The sequence below is a fragment of the Pelmatolapia mariae genome, linkage group LG18 (genome assembly GCF_036321145.2).
Source record: "Pelmatolapia mariae isolate MD_Pm_ZW linkage group LG18, Pm_UMD_F_2, whole genome shotgun sequence".
Classification (NCBI taxonomy): Eukaryota; Metazoa; Chordata; class Actinopteri; order Cichliformes; family Cichlidae; genus Pelmatolapia; species Pelmatolapia mariae.
In genome coordinates this window covers 15,868,263-15,890,866 of record NC_086243.1, presented here as the reverse complement: position 1 = coordinate 15,890,866, position 22,604 = coordinate 15,868,263, and the positions used below count along the sequence as shown (strand labels likewise).

General features: G+C 39.1%; 3 protein-coding genes across 6 annotated transcripts; 2 read left to right on the top strand and 1 right to left on the bottom strand.

The window, feature by feature from the left end:
- Nucleotides 1-3: 3 nt before the first annotated feature.
- Nucleotides 4-3,356, bottom strand: LOC134617302 (glutamate-rich protein 6). Its single transcript, XM_063462514.1, has 5 exons — nucleotides 3,345-3,356; nucleotides 1,350-1,432; nucleotides 1,042-1,200; nucleotides 608-821; nucleotides 4-275 (listed from the first exon to the last, which is right to left on the bottom strand). The coding sequence occupies exons 1-5, from the start codon at nucleotides 3,354-3,356 to the stop codon at nucleotides 24-26; spliced, it is 720 nt and encodes a 239-aa protein (XP_063318584.1). The 3' UTR covers nucleotides 4-23.
- A 1,496-nt stretch (nucleotides 3,357-4,852) lies between these two features.
- On the top strand, nucleotides 4,853-7,499 carry LOC134617321 (uncharacterized). Its single transcript, XM_063462531.1, has 4 exons — nucleotides 4,853-5,139; nucleotides 5,297-5,437; nucleotides 5,535-5,653; nucleotides 5,952-7,499. The coding sequence occupies exons 1-4, from the start codon at nucleotides 4,869-4,871 to the stop codon at nucleotides 6,753-6,755; spliced, it is 1,335 nt and encodes a 444-aa protein (XP_063318601.1). The 5' UTR covers nucleotides 4,853-4,868; the 3' UTR covers nucleotides 6,756-7,499.
- Nucleotides 7,500-11,592: 4,093 nt separating this feature from the next.
- zgc:153615 (uncharacterized protein LOC777747 homolog) lies at nucleotides 11,593-21,832 on the top strand. Of its 4 annotated transcripts, none has more exons than XM_063462815.1 (8): nucleotides 11,593-11,732; nucleotides 12,045-12,334; nucleotides 15,306-15,415; nucleotides 19,107-19,224; nucleotides 19,345-19,551; nucleotides 19,957-20,080; nucleotides 20,401-20,538; nucleotides 20,613-21,832. In XM_063462815.1, the coding sequence occupies exons 1-7, from the start codon at nucleotides 11,651-11,653 to the stop codon at nucleotides 20,496-20,498; spliced, it is 1,029 nt and encodes a 342-aa protein (XP_063318885.1). In that variant the 5' UTR covers nucleotides 11,593-11,650; the 3' UTR covers nucleotides 20,499-20,538; nucleotides 20,613-21,832. The 4 variants fall into 4 exon arrangements, with proteins under 4 accessions (XP_063318885.1, XP_063318884.1, XP_063318887.1 ...); XM_063462814.1 differs by having other exon boundaries at nucleotides 11,594-11,732; nucleotides 20,401-20,494; nucleotides 20,613-21,826; XM_063462817.1 differs by lacking the exons at nucleotides 11,593-11,732; nucleotides 12,045-12,334 and adding an exon at nucleotides 13,382-13,535 and having other exon boundaries at nucleotides 20,613-21,825.
- The last annotated feature ends 772 nt before the right edge of the window (nucleotides 21,833-22,604 follow it).

Here is a 22,604-nt window from a genome sequence, read left to right as displayed (position 1 = left end):
CATGTTCCAATATTACATATACATCAACAATCCTGAAGGCACTTGAGGATGAAGGCTTTGTCACGGTCATTCATCATTATATCATCACTGACTTTCAGGAGCCTTTGAGCAGTAACCTGTAGGTGATGGGCTGGTGTCTTAAGTTTTGGGGGATGTAAGGGTGTCGTCAGGTACTGGTGAAGATGCTGAATTGCTGCGTGGATCCTGATTTTGGCTGCCAATGCCAGCAGCTCGTCTTTAGAGACCGATGAGCCTGAAGTATGCACGTATTCACCCTAATCAAAGATTTTTCACGTTAATGAAGCACTTTAGTATTTGTTACAGTCATTTTGCAAATCATTTAAACCCTCTGTGTAGTTAAATGTTTGAAAGGCAAAATATATTTGCTTTCAGAAAGAAAGACATCAGAAAACTGGTAGTAATGCATACCCATATCCAAACTTTTAGACTTTTGCCAGTGTCATATTCAAAATGAACATATTTTCCAACATTTTTTTTTTCATTTTAACCTTTGTTATGTTTGTTATGTTTTATTTGTCATATGTTTAATTATATAAAATAGCCAGTTCACAATGTGCAGACTGGTTGCACAGTGCTTCAGTCTTACCTGAGCACAGCAGGTACCCACACTGAACTTAGCCTGTTGCCTGCCTGCCAAGAAGGAAACAAACACTTGTTTGTTCCCCAGGACTCGAACTCCAACAGTTTTGTTGAGGGACAGAAAGATGGGCTGCAGGGGCGTGGGAGTACCCCAGCTCCACTTACAAGTTACGTTGCCTGCATTGTTTAAGCATCGGCCACCAGACATGTTTAAGGACAGCCTGCAATGCGAGTACAGAAAAATACATGCATATAAATGGACTGTAGCTCATTGCCGTTATGTATTTATGCTCACCTGTGCAAATTTTAAATATTACATTTACACCCCATAAACAAAAACATTTTTGACAGCAACCTCTATGACAACAACTATAGGGCTAATAATATAATTTAAAGAGGCAATATTTAATAAATGGTAAATATTAAGAAAATGCTATCTACCATATGTTTCCATTGGTGTGATAGCATGTCGCTCTGCCATCAGACTGGAATATAGCTCTGATTTGTTGATTAGGGGCACTGACGTCGTCATACACTATACAAACTCTTCCATTGTGTTCAGTGACCACGATAAGTACAGCCAAGAGGCCGGAGGGATAACTGTAACCAAGCTGGTAAGGAAAGGAACACTGACTATAGAGGATATTCAATTCAACTGGAATTCACTGGATTTCTTTAATGTTTAAATTGCATTTTTAAATCACTTCCGCAAAGTCTCATGATCAATCTGATCAAATCTGAGAGGATACAAGACCTGAGCAGAGCCATCAGGGAACATGGTAAGGAATTTGATGCCACTGGAATAAAATTTCTGTAAAACTCCAGACCCCACCTGTGAATACAGATAAAGTTCAAAAGAAGAAATTATCATGTCTAGAAATTCTATTTTGCACACAATTACATGGACTTTTGAAAAACTATTTTTAAAAAACAATTATTATTCTTATCATAACCTAATAGTGTGGAGTTTGAAAGAAGTGGGAGGGTTGCTTTATTGCAAATTTATCTCTACATTCAAGTTCTCTTTCAATGTCTAAACTCGTCAACCTCTGCAGGGTCATTTTGATTGTCTTTTGGCCTTTTTACCCGGCTTTACTAGTTTACGATACTAAAACTGAGTAGTTTCTCTTTATAAATAATAATACTATTTAGCGTAATAACAAAGTCTTGCGTTTGTGAAGGTTTTGGGTTTAATGTATTATGTAGACACAGTGTGACCACATGGGGGCATTGTGTTAGTGTGTAATGCAGCTGTCTGAGGCCTCTATTCAAACATAAATGAAACCTCTGTGTTGGCAAGAACAAAACGTCATACATTTACAATATAATAAGAAAAAACAAGCTCTGTACAAGCTCTGTGGGTCATGAAAAATAGAAGTAATATTAATTTGCATGTTACCTGATGATTACATATGCCAAACTGAACTGGTTTCCAATCAAAAAAAGGGAGCAACACCTCCTCCTCTTCCATTTTTAAGCATTTTTCACTTGTGCTACTGCAATACGTTGTCCACTTTCCTGGAGCATGTGAGAGTCTTAACCTGAAGACCCCTGGTGCAGAGACAGCTAAACAATAGCAAAATAGACTGCGTTAGTTTCACAGAGCTTTATAAAATCAAGATGCAGTTACCTGTCTGTCTGCCTGTCTGTCTGTTTATTATGACTGTATGCAAAAGTTTCAGGCTTCCAGTGTGAATGTTGCTAACTACTCACAGGTCTTCCCTGCAAGCAGATTAACTGGGTAACCACCGTAGATTGTAGATTCTCTTGATTGTATTCTATGAAAAAATACAAAATAAGCGCTACTCATATTAATTTTGCACATTATTTGAGTCATATTTCTGTTCCTACTTTCATTCTGTTTCCAGGCATTTTCATGCAAAATCATGCAAATGTGTACCTAGGTTTTCTCAGAAAGCCTTTCATAAACTTGTGGTAAGCTTCACTCTCTCTGGATTTGTGGTACAGAATTTCCATCTGGTCTTTTGAAGTTAGATTACCACAGGTTAGGTTAGATCTCTCCTCAAACAAAAGTCTCTGCTTCACCAGCATTTGACATAGCTGCTGCCGCTGAGCACAACAGAAGTGGGTCTGAGATGGACACACAGGAGGGGGTAAGGAGGTCATGTAGTACAGTAGGTGAATTTAGGGATTTTGACTTGACCATTTACAATCTGCCTCACCTCAGGATTTTGTACCCATGTTAGATCCAGTAGAGGATGACCCTTTTCCCCACAGTACTCACATTGTGCTGGGTATTCTGTCTGGGAATGAATAACATTTTTTTTTTATTAGAGTCGCATTATCTGTAACACCTTGCTTCCTTCCTTAAAAAGTAAGGAGATATTTGACTTTTAATTTTTTTTTTACCTTTTGGGGAAAAGTTGTTAAATTCATCCTGTGATTGTCAGACTCACGATTGTACCTCAGAACTCCCGCAGCTCTGATACAATAGGTGGGTGGGTCACTGACAGGTTTTGGGCAACTGTATCGCATCCTCTTACCAGACAAAGAGAAAAAATGACAAATGAAAGGAAACACTCAATGATTTTAGAAAGAGTGAGATATTAATCCATATAATAATATCAAGATTGTTATATGACCATATAAAACCAACCAAGGTTGGTCGTCTGGATTATGGAGTAGATCATGAGCTAATGTAGCAGTGCCATTTAATGAAACACAGAAGTCTGAATAAGAGAACTGTTAACAGTGTTGGTATGTATTTATAAATATACACTCACTGGCCACTTCATTAGGTATTCCTGTTCAACCGCTTACATCTAACCAGCCAATGTGGACGTGGTCAAGATAACCTGCCGAAGTTCAAACTGAACAATAGAATGGTTATAAAGGGTGATTTAGTCCAGTAGAGGGCCTTTGGGATGTGGTGCAATCAGGGATTCAGCTGACAAATCTGCAGCAACTGTGTGATGCTATCATATCAACATGGACCAAATTATCCGAGGAATGATTCCAGCACCTTGTTGTCTCTGTGCCAAGAAGAGTCGAGGCAGTTTTGAAGCCAAAAGAGGGTCTACCAATCTAATAAAGTGACCAGTCAATGTACATGTAGGACTTCATCTTTTTGTCTTGACTGTGTTTAGTGTATTTATCCCAAGATAAAACAATCCATCCTCAGCTCAATGAGCTAGTCTCATGTACTACCAGGAATCAAAACTTATCCCTAACACATACACACTCAAGTATAATACTTCTAATATATTTTTACATATATAAAAGCAATCATCATTTAAGGAGGGGGAAAAGACAGATAAAGCTGACAGTAGGTGAAAACAAACACCTCTATACATAGTCTACGAAGACATGAAGATATGCTGAAGACAGCACGACAATAAAACACCACGTACTTGCTGCAGTGGTAGTCAAGTATTGAGCGATGCTTCAGACTAGCCGGTGTTGTTAGTAACCATGGAGATGAAATAGCTGTATGGCAATGTGTAAACATAACAGCAGACCTCATCTGTGCTGCTGTCTGACTGGTTATGCTAACATTCATAAGCGTTCTGACATAAATTTCTAATAAACAGTAAAATATATGGTAAGACTCCGGATTTAAAAAAAAGCCAAAACCTTTCCGCAATTATTTTAATGTGTAAATATGGTAATCTAGTGTTTACAAAGGATTTGGAGGCAGGAAATAATCCCACCTCAGTGGTTCATTTAACAGCCTTTCTGCAGCTTCACCAGCAGGTGGAGCTTTGGTGGTTGCCATGGCATCGTAGATGTTCAAATTCTGGATATTTTCTGAGCACGTAAGAGGTTGATCCCCAGCTTTCATTGATCACCTTGGAAACTGCAGCTGACAAAACAAATTCGCTTCGGTTACCGAAATCGTTTTTGCGCTTTCCCTTTTATGAGCAGCTGAGGTCTCTGAACACATGCCACATTAATACTATTTTTAGATGGGACAGCGGTTGTGCATTTATTTTTCTTAGTTTACCTCATTAATTATTACTGTGTGTCTTAATTAAACTCTCTCTCTCTCTCTCACACACACACACACACACACACACACACACACACACACACACACACACACACACAAAGCCCGTGAAGAATAAAATGTTAACCAGACATTACTCAGGTGCATATAGTGCCAGGTAATTAGAGAATCCGTTGATGTCCCTGCAGCGGCTTCTGATTGGCTGTGGCGGCACCTGGCTTGCTTGCTGCCGCACAAATAGCCGTAGCGAATTCTCGCCTTCCAGCTCTTAACATTTCTAGGAGACACGCACAGCTAAACGATGTGTAGAGAAAAAGGGAGACGTACCACCGTTTGTTGTGCTGTAGCTGTTATTCTGGTGTGCTATTTAGTGCAAGCAATAGACTGTTACCGACTAACGAAAACAGAGAGGCGAGGAGGGCGCAAAGAGGCCAATGCGTTAGGTGCTCGAAAGGGGAAAGTCGTATTCGGAAAATCTGACGGGAAAGGCTCAGGCCTTGAGTCAGAAGGCAAATATGGGAAAGCCTCTGCAAACTCATCCGTGGAGGAATCTTATCAAGCAGATTTTATAGGTAAGCTTCAGGTCCACAGTTTATGTAAGGACACTGCCTGCAGGAAAAGTGTGCTTATTTGGAGATGTACTTACATTTGCATTTTTATTTAGAAGCTCTATGCCTCTGTGCATAACTGCAAAACTTGCTCTTCTTGATTTATTTTTTTTCACGTCAGGCTGGTCAAAAGGCCAAACGTATGATGCCAGTTCCAGAGAAGCAGCATGGAGGCGCATGGCACCTTTGCTGCTGTGCGGTGGGGATCGGATGAGGTTCAGGGTAGTGGGAAGAGGAGTCTCACAGCTAGCAGTGGACCAAGGTAAGCAAGCAGGGCTCACTTTTTTCTTCTTTTTTTCTTTGTTTTTTTGTAAAGTGTCCATTTGGTTGCATAGTCATGTAAACTTTTTTCCCCATAGCAAATGCACCACCAGTACCTCTGAGCCAGGTCCCTCCCAACTGTGGCTACAACATGCAGAGGAACTTACTGTCACTTGTTATGATGGTTCCCTATGATGGCTGCAGTGTGGTTCAAGAGGTAATTTTAACTGAAATTAAGTCTTATGCTATATTTGAATAATTGACAGCCTGCTGTTAAAATTGGCTAGTCTTGGGATTATTATTTTTTTAATTATCAAAAGTAAATTAAAATTATGCAAAATCTTCCTTCCCTGAGGCTTTACTTTGCTAGTCATGGGTTTGGAACTGTCTCTTGGCTAAACATAAACACTTAATATTGTGATCTCTAACAATTATGGCTCTTTTAAAAGGGGATAAATAACTTGGACTCCTTGACTGGTAACACGCAAGTCCTGATATTCCTTCTTGTTTTAAAGGGTGGCAGTTATGTGCTTCCAATGCGGTGGCAGGGTATTCCAGTCTCCCTTTGGTGTTCCAAACCTGCAGCACCAACTCTTATGACGACTGCATCTCAAACCCCTCAGGACCCCGCATCAAACTCCCAGATGCCCTACACTAGCAAAAATCCAGATCAATTGTATGCCCATGTTCCTCAACCCTTTTTCTTTCCACAACAAATGCACTATCCATATCCTTCAGTTGCCGTATCGGATCCTGCAGCAACCATAAAGCAGCCAGAAATGCCCCCATTCCAGCAATACCCTCCACCCTTTTCTCCCCTCTATCCTTACTTTTATCCCCCACTTCCAGCCACAACAGCAGCCCCAACCACCACTGCAAAGCCAGAAACCTTCATTCCTCCAGAGTTTCTCTTACCTGGTTACAAACCAGTCGGTCCACCTTTTCTTTGGCCCTTTCCATTACCTGTGCCAGCAGATACTCAAACCACAACTAACGCTGACTCTTATCCCCAGTCACTGCAGCTTCCACCCAATGTGCATTTCCTCTCCCAGTATCCTCTCTTCCCTCAGTTTGTCCCTCTTCCACAATATCCGAACAACCCTAATGCAGATTTGGCAGCTGCTACTGGAAGCTCGGACACCGTACTCCCTCAATATGTTGTGCCTTTCCCTCAATTTGTTCCTCAATATCCAAGCAATCCTAATCCAGACTTGGAAAGCGGAAGCACAGACACTCTGCTGCCTCAAGCTCAGTCACACAATTTTCCACACTTCCATCAACAAGTTCAGTTAATGCCCAATCCCTCCCTTTCGTCATAGTTTGAAGAAAATATAATAAAGGCTTTAAATAACACCAGTTCTTGGTTTGAGATTCTTTGTTCAACGGCTCAACTCAATCAGCACCACAGATTCAAACTCAAGGATCATAAATGTTATGAGCATTTAGTGCTAAGGTGATTGGAATTAATAAGCAGACTTGATGATATTTGGATGTTGGGGGGCTCAAATTTAAATGATTAATGTCCCCGTTGTCTGCAACCACCCACCAAACAAAGGGGGGTGGGGTGGATATGTAATGTTGGAAAGTCACTATTTTGTTGCACTATGCTGGGCTTATGTGGCCTGAACTGTGACGCTTGCTTTTCACTGATAAAAAGCAATGTTCTGTCATGCTGTTCCAACTTAGTCAAAGCAGCAAATGGAGTATCTTTACAGGACTTAGTCATGTACAGTTGTACACAATGTCCTTTACCTGGCATGCTGGGTCCTTCAAGAGATCTTTTACTCAAATGGCACCAGGAAAAAACAAAACTTCTAGCATTATCACTTTGCAAATGCAGATTCATCACTTTCATCCACTTTCAGTCTGATTGCTTCCGTATATCATTATATATTTTTGCTTTGTGTTACAGGTTGTTCAGCTCATTGCTCGTCTCGCGCTCTATCTATCTCTATATCTATAGAGATCTATATTTTAAACGAATACACGTAACATATAATGTAATTGCAAGGAGGTATTTCTGCAGTCTTTTAATTACTAGATAGTGGAAAGGGGGTGGGATTAAATAAGTTTATGCTTCTTCCTGCTCCTTTTTGAACATGAAAGTTATTTGTAGTTGTGGTTGCTCGTTTTCTTTTTGTTTTGCTTTGTTTGTTTGTCTCTGTTTAATTCTATGTTGTTGTACTTTTTCAACATGTTCAAAATAAAGATTCAATCAATCAATCAATCAATAAAAAAATATTGACTCATTTTTGAAAATTTCTATTTTGCCCCACCCTCCCAGTTTTCTCTTTACACTCTTCATTTTGTTCCTTTTAATAAAAATGAAAAAACAAACAAACACAATTTGTAAATACAGATAATCAGAAATAACCAGGGCGACTGTTGCTTAGGAGACAAAGGTGGTCATCCAACAATTGAGAAGTTGGTGGTTCAGTCCCTGGCTGCTCCAGTCTGCATGCCAAATATTCCAGCATAAGTATCATGCATCCATTGGAGTGCAATGTGAGATGGCACTTAAGCTTAGAATAAAAACTGCTCGAATCGGCGGGTGTGAATGAGGCATATTGTATAAAGTGCTCAAGTAGAGGTGAAAAACACTAAACCAGTCCATTTACCATAACCACCATCTTAGGCCACTCATTGGATTTATTATTTTTTTTCTTGGAGTTGTTTGAGCCCATCCTTTCTTTCAGTTAGCTGTTTGTATTAGCTTGCCAAGCTCTGCAAACAAACTGTTTTAACGGCACACTATTTTGCACATACAGGTTTATTCAGATATTAATTTTAGTAATGCAAATTACAAAGTGATTTCATTTTTCTTTTAACTTGTTAACCTGCAATTGATTAAAAACAACACATATTATGAGATGTAAATTTTTGTATGAATTTTTTAAATCACATTTGTGGTTTGGTTATTTGCTACAAAGTAAATTTGTCCAGATATTTTAGGAAAAAGTCAGCAGAGCTTTTTTTCTGCTTTATTGCAGCATTTTATTGGGTAGGCATTTATAAAGTGGCACCATGATGAAATTACTAGTTTGTACTTCTGGTTTCATACTTCTGCATGCATTCTGACAAATGCATATATGGTGTAAAAATGTAACTAAATGGAGAAGCAAATACTACACTACTGCTGCATTTCATTTTTTTTCCAGTTCTTTTTCTTTTACAGGATTTTATAACACTTCTTCTCTGCTCAGTCATTCAGAGTTCAAGCTACAGTTAGATGGTGTTTACTACTGTAATTCTTGAAACTGAGAACTTTTATTTGATTATTAATCGAGTCAAAGAAGAGTTTCTTAAGCTCACTGCAATAACCTACCTACACTTATTTGAATTTTTCTTGATTCAATTCACTTATGTTCCAAAGGAGAATAATTTTAGTTTAACCAAAATTAGTTTAACAAGAGACAGAGCCTGCACCTGTCTACAGTATATCTAAATAGGATAATCTTGTCTGCATATTCATGAGTTATGATGACTAGAGAATTCCACGCATTTCATGCTCCATAAAAATGTTCTTCATCTACTTATTCCAGGACCACACTAGAGTCAGATGCCAGAGGCTCTTAACGAGGCCACAGGTGCAAACTGTAACTGTGTTGATTAGCTGGTGACAAATTGCAGACAGCATCAGAAGCTGTGATTTGGTTGTTCTGCATCGCTGTGAAGTGCTTTCCATCTGCACCGTGTGTCACCACTATGGGAGGTGATAGAAGTGGGAGATGTAGAGCATGTCAAACTGTGGCAGTCACATTACTCCTGTGCTCTTTAGCCCTTTGTTTAAACTTGCAAGTGCTGGGCAAAAAAGTTAAACATGAGGGATCTAGTGAGACTGCAGTGAAAGATGGAAGAAAGGGAAGCGTTCTCTTTAATGGAAAAAGGCTTAACTTCCAGTCAGGATCTGCTTCTTCTGTGGCTGCCACAGGACATGCATTGCTGCAAGTTGACTTGCATCAGTCAAGCATCACAGGTAACACTTGGCTGTTTCTGCCAATTTGATATGCTCGGTACACTTGAGGCAAAGGTTGTTGCAGTTAACTTTGTGTTGGGATATCTTTCTTCCTAAAGCAGAGAGTAGATCAAAGCTGAAGAATGACACTGCTAATGAAGCAGCATGGAGGCAATTAAACTCTTCACTACACTGTAGTGATAACAAGATGAAGCTGAAGGCCATGGGGCTTGGTGCTGCTGATCTACAACTGCACATAGGTAGAAAAAATATTATAAGTATGCAAGACAGTTTCAAAACCTGTCATTGAATACTGGCATTTTTTTTTCTCCTTCTCTCAGAAAATGCACAACCCTTACCACTGAAGCACGTGCCTGAAAGCTGTGGTTTCTCAATGCAGCAGAATGCACTGGGACTAGTTTTAGATGTCCCTTATAATGCCTGCAGTGTGCTAACAGAGGTATGGGGTTTTTTTTTTTTTTTGTTGTTTTTTTTTTTTGTTTTTCTCAAGTGGCTAAAAGGACCTGGACTTGATGAAATGTGGTTTTCACAGCTGCACTATTTGATGAATTCCATATTTTCTTTTGGTAGTTTTAAAAAAGAACTCTTCAAACTTAGAGTTGGTATAACTGCTTGATGCTAAATTTGCCAAAAAAAAACCAGGCCAAAACATGTTTGGTTTTTTTGTTTCAGAATGGAAGACATGTGTTGCCAATGACTTGGCGGGGGATGGCAGTTAAATTCATCTGCCCTGTTCAACAGTCCAGGAAATTTCCTTTCTCTCTCAGGCTATGGCACTTCCATCGCTCGAGACGACAAGCAAAACAGCCCTATTATCCTAATCTATATAATTCCTACTGGTATAACTATTACATGCATATGATGGCACCGGGCGCTAAGACTAACCCAACTACAACTGCCACTCGCCCTCACACAAAGCCACCTGAATATTCATACCCACTGTACTACCCATATAACTTTTATTACCCCTACTCATCCTACTTTCTCCCAGTGAAGACCACTGTGCCACCAGCTACAACCACTGTGGCACCACCTATGGCTGTTAGACCTAGCGGCAACAAAAATCCTTCCAAGAGCCCTGCCTATTACCCTCCACATTTTTCTAATATGCACTACCTTCCACCAGTCCAACAGTTGCAAATGATCCCTGACAAAACTCAGGTTTACTACTACAACCCGGAGACTGAATATTTCTATGGAAAGCCTTCATACCAACAAAAACCAAATTTGCCAAAGCAACCTACTTGGTCTCAATTTACCCCAGTTGCTATGCCAGGTTACCCAGCTTCCCCTGTGAAACTGAGTTACCCAAGCCCTGTCAGCCCAGAAACCTCTGCAGTCCCTATAGCACCATATGTTCCATTTGACAAGCTCCCCTTTGAGCCATATGTTGTATACAAGGCTAAGAAACTCCCTGATGACCAGAAGTACATGGCCAAAGCAGGTTTTAAATCGAGATTCCAAACGCATTCAGGCTTCCCTTTGCAAATTGCTTCCAGGTTTCCTCAGTACAGAGGTCAAGGAGGTCCCTGACTGGGACTTAAGCAGAGCTGTAAGTGCTAAGGGTTTCTTGTTGGTGTGAATTTGGTAATGGTTAAATTGTTCTAAGAAAATCTTGTTTTCTCGTGGTGCATGATGAAAATTCATTAAAGATTTTTCTACTGTGAACTTGTTCTCATGTGTGGGTTTATTTTGTTTTTGTTTTTTGTTTTCCCACTACAAAAAAAATACACTCTCTTCATTCATGTGAAAAGGACTGGTCATTTAATGGTGGTGAAATGCACAGTCCTAAGCATGTTGGTTGTCATGGTACGCCCCTTTCTAAAACACCAAACTGAATTACTTTTCAAATGTTTGACCTATTTATGGCAAGCCCCCTCAATACTTGTTAGAGCTTATACTAAGACAATGAATCAAAGTCTCTAGAGGGCTACCTTTAGTTCTTGTTTATGGAGCACTTTTTTTTTTTTTTTTTTTTTGCATAAATCCCATTCACCCACTGCACATGTAGACCCTATTCTGTCTGTTCCCATATATTTTTACACAGTGCTCTCTCCCCTTGGGCACCCCGTGACTGTGTGTACACACTTTGCTGAAACTCAACCACACGTGACAACTGAGAGATGTGTAATGCTGGACTCTGAATCCAGACATGCTCATTGTCGTTCATCCACTTCATTTTCTAAACGCTACTTGGAGGGTCCAAAGCTCCAGAACAAGAAATCAAGTAGATCATTCATGCAACACTGCGTATGTGTCTCGCTGCAGCTGGTTAAATTATTCAGTCATTTAAAGAAGTGGTTGCATCTCTTTAGCCAAGGTGAGCGTTTTATGTGGTACACAGGATTTTGCTTTATCTTTTTATCAGTGATAAAGAATTTGGATGTTTGTTATCAGGCTATAGATTTGTTTTGTGGCTTTGTTTAAATGAACTTGATGAAAGGATTACGACCAGAGACTGAAGTTCTACATTTTTTAAATCTCATTTTGTTATATAATCTATTTTTTTTTCTATCCATGCTACCACAGGAAACATTAAGATGCCGTGCATTAAATAGACTGGAACAGCCATCGTTTAAACAACTAATTTTGGTCAAAGATCTGTCTTCCTTTCCTGTTTATGTCTGGCTAGATTCCCGACCAGATCTCTCAGCTCCTCCTCCATCTCTAAAATTTGCTCCGCCTACTCTACTTTGTATCTTTATGGAGGATTATGATGTGGACATGGATGAGGAAGAGGAGGGAGACGTATTTACTAGAAAGGCCACAACGTGCCACTGGTGGGAAGATGCACAGCATCAGGGAGGAAGACTAGGATGCATGGTAAACAGTCGCAGCTGGGCAGAGGAGCTTAAGGATATCTTTGCACCACAGGCAGATCACTGTTACAGTGGAGCAAGAACCAGGCTGTCCAGCATATCTGTGAGTGATTCACTGTGTCTCTTGTTTGATCCACACATGGAAATAAATGAGGACACTTGTTCTGATGGCTAGGTCTCTTGTAGTTGTTGAAGAGACTTCTCCAAATGAAAAGGAATGGGCTATAGGGAAAAAAATAAATTTGGGTAAAAGACAAGCGCAACAACAGGCTGTGTTTATTGCCATATTTGCAATATGCAGTTCTGTATCGGTTTTTATATGCATGCAGCATATAATTATCTATATATATGTATATATGCAGCATATTTTCCATAAGCAAAATTCCTGGCATGGAGAGACTGAGAATATTTGGCTTGATGTTGACAAAAGAAGGAAGATGACTCAGTCTTTCGTCATTTAATCAGTGCACAACTGCACTGTGACACAGCACTGTGGGAAATAACTGCAAGCCTGTTTGTGTGTGTGTGTGTGTGTGTGTGTGTGTGTGTGTGTGTGTGTGTGTGTGTGTGCGTGTGTGCGTGCGTGCGTGCGTGCGCACAACACTGGTTGTTTATGCACATGTGGACAAATGCGCCATGTGCTTCCTTATGCCTCTTACGGCTCATTACATTTGTGCCTTTGATGTGGGATGAAGCTGGAGGAAATTCCTCCAGAAGACAAAACAAATATAACAAATCTACTATGCTGTGTAAGGCCAATAATCAGATGTTGATCTATTAGAGAACCACTATGGCCTCTTTAAGTATTTTGTTGCATTCTCATCCATTAGGCCTTCTAGCCTAGTCCAACTGCCATTTTTTTATAGATCCAAAATGTCTGCCTCCATTTATCAGAAACACAGATTTATTATTTGTCCCTCTCCTTCCAGTAAAGGAAAGGTGAAGAGGAGAAGGCAAGAGAGAGAAAATAGAGGAAGATGGAGATACAGATAACAGATCAGGAAAGCAGTGGCAGCACTGAGCAGCTTCGTCTCTCCCCTCCCTTGATTTCTCTCTCCTCCTCTGCTTCCGTCGCTGCCCACTCCTTCCTCTCTTGCTCCCACGTCTCCTCACCCTCCCCTATCTGCTGCCTCTCCCCTCCCTGCTCTGTCATCCCTTCCTCCCACCCTCGCTCTCCTGCACGGAGCTGCGGTATAAGAGAGGGTCTCCTGGGTCTAGTTTCACTGCAGTGTAGAGGAGGGCAGGACGGCTGTTTTAGTACGATGCGCTGAAGGATGGTGCACCAAGAGAAACGCATTTACCAGGTGTGTGGATTTGTATTTGCTTGCATTTAGTGTGTGATTCTGATGGGTGTGTAGCATTTAACAAGATATTTAAAGGTATACATGATAGGTATCCATCATGGGTGTGATGCTGTAGATAAATCAGCCGTATGGGATAAGTGGAAAAGGGAGTGGGCGTGTTCGTATGTGGTTGTGCTCGAATATATCTGTGTAATATGTATGCTCCTGCATTTGTTCAGTCAGATTTGACACAATTTTCCATCTCAGATCATTGATATCTATATCATTGTATGTTATACTGTCTTTTGTTTGAACAGGAACTAAAATCCTTCTACATTTGCATTTATCATACCATGTACATTCTTTATAAGGGGTACAATTTTTGGCTTGTGGGGGTGCATGTGCTCGTGTAGTCAGTTTGTGAGTAAGGAGGACATCTGTTTGTCTGAAGTGGGTGAGCAGGGGCCAGCGTTGGTTTGGAGAATGATGGCGATGAACTCATTTAAGCTTTTACGTCACATCCTCATCTAAGGATGCGTCACAAAAAAAGAGGGTGTAGTGGTGTGTGTATGTGTATGTATCAGTTTTGCAGCTATTTTGAGTACAAATGCTGACACATAAGAGAAACGTGCCTAATTTTAGAAGTGTTATTCAATATATGTGTGGTTCCAAAGAGCACACACAAACTCAGGCAGCTTTAGCAGATGTTGTTGGCTCAAATCCATTATATATAAATACTTTCCCTTTGATGCCAGAATAGAAAATCATGTTGTGAGGATCCAAGGGGAAAAAATGAAATCGGTTCAAAGGGGGAGCTACAGACTGAAAGCTGAGATGAAGTGAAATAAAAGGAAACGAGATAGAAGGCTCGGGCGTGGAAGCTCAAAAGGTTAAAGGGGAAAAGAATGAGAAATACAGATGAGGGAAAGGGGGCAGAACATAAAGATCCAATGTCATTAAAGTGAAACAAAAAGTATGAAAAATGGGATGTCGGTCAAAAGAAACTAGTCACATAGGAAGAGGAAGCTGTAAAACACCAGCCCACAGTGACACGGCATTTTGAATCAGCAGCACTAAAAGAATGCAATGGAATTTTTTTAACCAGTTTAGATAGTACCTGCTGTTTTGATGATGAAATGTGATGCATAAATTAGTGAAAGAAGCCATTTATGGATGATTCACCGTCACTACAATCCTATGATTGTAATGAACAAAGATCTTTAATAAAAATGCATTCAGATGCACTGACATAACTGGACAGATACACCTATTACCTGTTTCATTCTTCAGTCTTTTCTGGGCCTGGCCTGTGGAAAAAAAAATATGTGCACTGTCTCTCAGAGTTGAAACAGTACGTTTCTCTGAAGTGTTAATGAGGACTACATCTGCCCGATTCATTCGTTTAATCATTTTCTATACATCTATTTCAATACTACTGTTTACACGCGTTAGATGAGAAATCCTGGACAGGCTGTCAGCTGGTAGTAGTAGCAGATAATGAATGCTTTAACACTCATATTCATACATGGGATCAAAAGTAGACGGTAGATGTGAGTCCATCACATCTTCCCTCTTAATCGGGTGTAACAGGATTTATAGTTGATTAGAAGAAATTAGAGTGTCCTCTCATTTTGGTGTATTACCTGAATTTATGCATTTGTTTATGAATTTCATCAGTCTTCCTTGTCAATAAGCGACCCACTTGGCAAATCAAGCAGAGAGAGACGGCAGCACAGGAGCCTCGTCTGTGTTAATATTCTTTGTGCTTCCACATTTCTCTGTTTGTGGCAGGCCCAGAGGAATGAGAGAGAGTCCATCAGGCAGAAACTTGCCTTTGGCAGTTTCTATGACGATGAGCCAGTCATCTACACCAGCTGCAGCAAGAACGGCCCTTCGTCTCGGTGCGTTTGACTGAGTGTATGTGTGAGCAAGCAGAAGAGAATGGTTGGATGGTATAATTTTGAATTTTGTATGAATCGTAACAGTAATAATGTGATAGATTGTTGGCTTTATATGTCATTCTGACTGCATTTGCACATCTTCAGAGCACAGTAATGTACGATAAAATTAAATTAAAACAAATCACTGAAATTTGGTGAACTGAATTTCATCAGTCACTGAAAACTCATTTGGTTTCCTGAAGCTGCTCACTTCTCACAAAGCCTTTTCATAATGAAGTCTAGATCTCATGAAAATCTTTTTTTTTCTATGTATGTATTTATTTATTTTGTTGGCCGCGTCTCTGAGATGCCAACTGTATCATGGAAGCACCTTAAGTTAACCCTTTATTTACAGTAGGCCTGGCGGAGGGCCCATTTTACAAGCTCTTTCAAATGACCTTGACTCGGTTACCATTTCTGCTAGAGACAAAATTCAAATGGTTTTGGAAAGAAGAGAAGACGAGCTTTTTGGGAGATATTTAGTGTATCATTGTAGCAAAAAGCATTCACAAAATACTGCTGTGTATAGAAGGACATAAAATTCAGCTCCGCCTAGGTTTTATTACCTGCATTTTACATTACTGTAAGTCCTCAGCCATTTTTGGGAGAGGAAATTCAAATGATTCACAGTAATGAGAGTTATCTGGTGATTTTACAGAGAAAATGTACAAAATAACTCCACTTAACCTGTATTATACTTGGGTGTTAAAGGGTTAAGACCTTTACAGCCAGGAGAGGGGATTAATCATCAGATTACGTCATTTGTTGACTAACAACTGTTAGCTGAAAACTACAACAAACAAATTAGGGAGACGGAATAGTTTTCCCTGGTAGAAATTTATCTAGAAGCAGTGACGTTCTGGAGTTGTGTGTACGTTTAATTATCATGGCTGGTTTCATACGGACTGTGCAACAACAGAGGAAGTGAGTCATTTAAGTCGCAGACATGCAAAGCGAAAGTGAAAGCTTTCCCGGAGTGCCACAGTCATGTTTACAGTCAGTCTAAAGGGACTGACAATGGGCTATCTAGAGAGTATGGAAAGAATGAGAACGTAGAGCATGGCACTGTGGTTAACCTCTGTTGCATGATGAGCTGCCCACACAGAAACTAAGCAATGCCCCAGCTTCATGGTGGGACACAGTTCAGACATGATGTTCTCAAATCGGATAGCTCTCTTCGAACTCTGTGCCACCAACCTGCCCGTTAAATCATTAAATAATAAAAATAAAAGGACAGTGTAATATTTTTTTAAATATCAGAAATATCCAAATATTTTATTTTTTAAACATTAGTATTCAATGTTTTTTTTTTAATTTGTCAGACGTGTTTTGCAATGCAAATAAAATAAGTTGATCAGTAATTTTTTTTTAAATATTTTATATCTTCTTATAAAATGTCATTGTAAATAGTATTATATTTGATATAAATCAAATAACATACTAGTTTCCATGGAAATGACATTTCACGTCTGCAGTTTTGGATACAAAAACACAAAACATGTAATGCAACTGGAAAGACTTGCATTATGACAGACTCCCCGTGGTTGACCAAAGCCACAGCACTTACATCAGTACTCTTTCTTTCCGTGACACCAGTTGACCTCCAGTAGCTTTTTGGCTCCCAACCTTTTTTTTTTCTTTTTCCCACAATACCCTTTAGTTTATGTCACACAGTGGGGCTGTCCTTCGTTACTGTAGATGTTTGAGAAAGTAGTTTCGTCAGCTTGCGAAAGAAGAAGTAATGCCTGACACAGTTATCCACAGCTACAATTGGTGGAATTGAGCATGTGACCCCCTCCCCCGTTGGAGGTAAAGGTGTAACGGGGTATAGTTTAGGGTGGAAATTCCAAAAAGAGTTAGTGAGGTGTTGTTTAAGTAATTGTTTTTGTCTTAGTGTAGGGGAAGGTTACTTTGGGTTGTTAGGTTCTTTCAGTATCATGATCTGGAATTGAATAAATGGTGTTTTGAACCCTTGGAAAGGCTGAGGTTAAGGTTTTTTTTCCATCACTTCTGTATAAGAGATGTTACCGACCATTTTTTAAAGACCTTGTTTATGAAATGGGAAAAAGAGTCTTTGCCCACATTGTTGTAAAGTTGGATGAATTGTTTCATAATGAATACTATCCTAACCTGCTGTGTGACCTAAAGTAACAGAAATCTGAATAAATAAAAACCTTTATGCTTTACTATGCTGTTTCCATATCTGTGATTAAATCTTTGGATCTAGCTAAACAAGTTTTGGGATGTGCCATTCCAAAACCAATATGGAGGAACCACTGGAAATATGAATATATGCAGAAATTCAAAGTCAATGGGCAAACATTTTACCTTAATTGTGATTAATTAATTAGGTTTTTTATTGTAAATATGCCGCTAAACTAAACATTTAATATTAATTAAAGCTTTAGCAGTTAGCTAATGTAATATTGTTGTGCTCCAAGTGTTGAAATACACTGGAGGTATTACTGTTGGTCGCTTCAACCATTTTTCTCTCAGTTTTCTTCTTTTTGTTTGAGGTTGACTTTCCTGTAGCCAAAAATGTCTCCAAATAAGGGACACAACAATTTTATTTGGCCCTATGTTTAACTTTTCCTACATGATGCTTCCATGTGGCAGACTGGACAGGGCAGAGTGGACTTTAAACGAATTCTGTATTGACAGAAAAATAAAAATAATTTTAAAAAATAACCGACGTTCATAAGATTAAATCAGTTAGAGGTTCTAAATGTTGGTTTTGGTTCATTTTAGGTGAAATTAGCAGCCCTAACCAATGTGTACCCAGACTGCATCACTGACATGTGAACCCAACAAATGTCAACAAAAATGAATTCATTTGGTCCAAAGTATCATATGAATTATTGTTAGCCAATTTTGCATTCAGGTGTTAGCCAGCAAAAACAGTTGAAGATTAATTATAAGTTAATATGAGAATGAATGTGTGGACCACGCCATTGTAATGAAGCAACATCTTGGGAAGCTTTAACAGCTGGAAAAATCAGGAAATTTTTTGCTTTGCTAGCGACAGCAATAGTAAGCAACATAGTAACAACCTATTATTTCAGAAATGTTACTGTTATTTTAGTTTGACCACCACTGAGTTACAGACTTCAAAATTCAGATACATTGACATGCAGGACACCAAAGCGTAACACATGGCAAGATTAAATAGGCCTGTAGACCTAGCTAAGCATCAAATGAAATAACTCAAACATAATTTTTATTGTCTGATTTTCATTTTTCAAATGCATTTATAAGTTTTGCCCTAAACAAATGAAAACAAAGAAAATAGACAAGAAACTAAACAAATACAAATGACTTTTTGTGTCGTGGTATAAAAATCCAGTTGGTGTTCCTCAGAATCACAACTCATAAGTAAACTGTGAAACTTTCTTCTGACGCTGTCTTCTTTTTTTTTTTTGAGTGACTGTTTTCACTAAGCGGAAGAGAATGGATGAACTGTTTTCACTCTTTGCCTTACCACTTTTCATGCTTATATGCAGCATTGTTTGACAATAAGACCTAAATTCTTTTTTATTTTGAATGGTGTTTGCTTCTTGTGTGCAAACAGCATTGGCCTGTGCTCTCTAATGTGTGATTCTGACTAAAACGGGTGCGATCTGAGCGCCTCTGAATATTGCATTTGTGTTCTCAGGCTGCAGAGTGGGGTGAACCTGCAGGTGTGTTTTGTTAATGACAGCAGCAGCGACAAGGACAGCGATGCTGAAGACAGTAGGACAGAGACCAGCCTAGACACACCGCTGTCACCTGTGGTATGCGTCCGAGTCTCTCTGTGTCACCATATGTGGGTTTTATGTGTGTTTCTGTTCCACTACACTCGTGAGGTGACCGCAGTTGTTGTTGCATCACAGTATCGCTCACTTCCTATACAGAGTAAGCAGAGCTCATCTCTGTCGGACCGGGACACTGGAGAGGAGGATTCAGATCCTTTAGATGACTGCGGTGGGTTTTGGCGAGTGCAGCGAAGGCTGCAAGAGGAGGCCCGGGTGGCGTTGGCTCTGGCTCGACCCATGGCTCGCATGCAGGTGGAGGTAGAGAGGCAAATTCAGCTTCACAGACGTTCACCTGTGGCTGACTTGGTGAGTCAGAGGGGTTTTATGCACAGAGGTCTTAATTCCCTCTTCCATGGAAAATTCAATGTAGGAAACTATTAAGGGCACTAAAATATCAAGGAAAATAAAGTGAAAATGGAATGTAAGTTGGTGTTTCAGTAAATATGACATAATAAAACTACATACGTGAAGAGGTCAACACTCAGGTTTTTATGTGTACGTGAGACGTGGGTGCGTGTTACCAAGAGAAAGCCCCTGAAACTGGTGAACAGACGTGTTGCAAGTTGCAGTTAGAGGCTGCGTCATGTGAAAATCCAGAGAGATCTAGTTGATTAATAATTAACAACACTTTTTAAGTCTTTATTTACACTCAAATGTTTGACACATTTTGACGTGCAGTAATTTCCCGTCTGTGTGTGCTTATGCGAGCAGCTTCCCCATTTGCCCCACATCAGTGAGGGTTTAATGAAGAGGAATCTGAGGCAAGGGGACATGAGAGACATGAGTCTTGGACAGCTGCAAGTCATCACGAATGATTTGCATTCACAGATTCAGAGTGAGTAGATGACTCACGCGTAAAGACACAAATTAGTTAATAAAACCAAGACAAAAGACTGATCTGTACTTTATCAGATTTTAATATTTTTATTCATGCCATCTATGCTATTATTTCTATCAAATAAAGTATAAAAAGACATTCAGTCAACTTAAGAATTTATACGATATCTTTCGGGATTGTTTTTCTCTTCCTCACTTCCTATTTTTTAACACATTTCTGTCTAACCTCATCACACCAAAAGCACACACTTGGCACGATAAAATACAATCATACAAGGGAAAAAAACATTCGAAGACTGGATTTGTATCTTCAAACAGGTCTAAATGAAGAGCTGGTACAGTTGCTGCTGATGAGGGATGAGCTGCATGTGGAGCAGGACGCTATGCTAGTGGACATAGAGGACCTCACCAGGTGAACCACAGTTTTTCTCCACCTCAGCTTCTTAGCTGTCAAAGGTATTGGAAGCGCTGTCACTTCACAGTATGTCCTGGACTCACTTTAACATATTTCTTCTTGTTTTTTATGGCAGGCATGCACATAGCCATCAGCGGCACCAGCCAGAGAAAGGCATCTCTAAATAAACACCTTGTCTACACATGTGTCTGTATGCACGCCGTCCGATTTCCCACTCTACGGACTGCTACCAGTGTTGCTAATGAAACTTCATCTGTGCCCACTGTATCTGGAGAGTTGAATGCAGCATATAGAGTAGTATTAAGACACATGTGATATGTTGCGCCACATCTTAGAACCTCAAAACACAACATCTACATGTGTAAGATCACCAATTTCAGTATTGACAGATGAGTTTGTGCAGGCGTTCCACTTCCACTCAGCATGATTGTCCCCGTCATATTTCATAAAATTAGGGGAGTCAAGTTGATTCCATCCCTGATCTTTACTTAGCACTCAATAATTTTGGCACAGCTGGGTTGGAGAGAGCACCACCATGCCTTGTGTCTCTTTTTTTTATGAAAAAGGATGATGAGTTGAGATCTTGAGGTCTTTTGTTTGGCTCTAATAATCAACAGGGTTCTTAGAAATGCTCTGTTCACTAGTATATCATTCACTTCACTAAGAGCACTGTGACATTGCTGTTTATCACTCTCATTCACAATCAAGCGTCACATATCTGATCTGGTATAATAGGAAACGATAAGTACTCTGTATTTGTTACATTTAAGCAACTGCTTTCCAGAAATTTCCTAAAAAATCTTTAAGACTCAAACCTTAATATAATTAAACAGCTGCTACAGTTTCCACCTCCTTTAAAGACATTTAGAGCTTTACTGGACAGTATTTTGACCTTTATTTGGGCAAATCCGTATTTGTCAAATGTGATGATCTGCTCAGTAGAAGACACAAAAAGTTCATTTTTTTCAAAGTTTACACCAAGCTGTAAAAAGGAACAGGCATCTTCACACAGATAGTCTCTTAATAGAAATATGCAATTCCATTTTCTTAATTTAATAACGATCAGAAATGGTAAACACAGAACATGTAAAACATATATTAATAAATCGCAGCCTAAGCGTATATCTATTTTATCTGTTTCAAATGTTTATGTATGTAAATGTTAAAATATACTTTATTAAAAGGATTAACAACATGCCTTGTTGTGTTTTAGTGTTTTAATTCTAAGCTTTTTAAGAATGTCATTTAACACAAAATCACTTTTTTCTATTGCTTGATTCATGAACACATGTATTCTATAATGATTGTAAAAAAAAAAAAAAAAAAAAGATTCCGTAATAAATGTTTCAAGTGTGTCGACTTTCATGAGATTTATTTTGCTTTTTTTCTGAATTGCAAGAAGAAAAAAAAATCCACACGTTCCAAAGAAAGCATCACGCCTTGACACTGCAATTGAATGACTGCAAGCTACACAAGGAAGGAAGCGAGGGCACAGTCTAGTTTCTCTTCACATTCACACTTTCACATGTGATGTGTTGACACTTAAGTTTTGTAAAGAATTACCGCCAGCAACGGGGAAAAAAGCTGTGAAAAACTGTGGTGACAAAAATAACCTTGGTTAGTGTTACACAGTCACAGCCAGTGGGAAAATAATCTATGGCAAAAACTAATGATCACTTAATACGTTTATTATAAAACTTCATTATACTTTTTTTCTCAAAATTTGGGACATTACTGTTTAAAAAGCCCAAAAATGGGACAGTAAAATGAAATCAATGCAATATTACAAAACAAAGTATCTCAGGAAGTACACAAACACACACATATGTGTGTGTGTATATATATATATATATATATATATATGTATATATATATGTGTATATGTATATGTATATGTGTATATACATACATATATATATATACACATATACATATACATATATATATATGTATGTATATATATATCCTGCAGTTGTAATACCAGTGTGATTATTAATAAAGACTGAATAGAATGTGACCATTTAGAGTGGGTTTTTTTTTTTTCAGTTTTTTGTCACATAAAAAAAGCATTTCAACCTTTTTCTTTTATTATTTTTCATCCTTAAAA

Coding starts and splice junctions, on each gene's coding strand:
- LOC134617302 (XM_063462514.1), bottom strand. Junction 822..1,041: donor CACACCAATGGAAACATATG/GTAGATAGCATT, acceptor CTCGCATTGCAG/GCTGTCCTTAAACATGTCTG. Junction 276..607: donor TGGGTACCTGCTGTGCTCAG/GTAAGACTGAAG, acceptor ATCTTTGATTAG/GGTGAATACGTGCATACTTC.
- LOC134617321 (XM_063462531.1), top strand. CDS start 4,869: ATGTGTAGAGAAAAAGGGAGACGTACCACCGTTTGTTGTGCTGTAGCT. Junction 5,140..5,296: donor TTATCAAGCAGATTTTATAG/GTAAGCTTCAGG, acceptor TTTTCACGTCAG/GCTGGTCAAAAGGCCAAACG. Junction 5,438..5,534: donor ACAGCTAGCAGTGGACCAAG/GTAAGCAAGCAG, acceptor TTTTCCCCATAG/CAAATGCACCACCAGTACCT.
- zgc:153615 (XM_063462814.1), top strand. CDS start 11,651: ATGCAACACTGCGTATGTGTCTCGCTGCAGCTGGTTAAATTATTCAGT. Junction 11,733..12,044: donor GTTGCATCTCTTTAGCCAAG/GTGAGCGTTTTA, acceptor ATGTCTGGCTAG/ATTCCCGACCAGATCTCTCA. Junction 19,225..19,344: donor ACACACCGCTGTCACCTGTG/GTATGCGTCCGA, acceptor CTTCCTATACAG/AGTAAGCAGAGCTCATCTCT.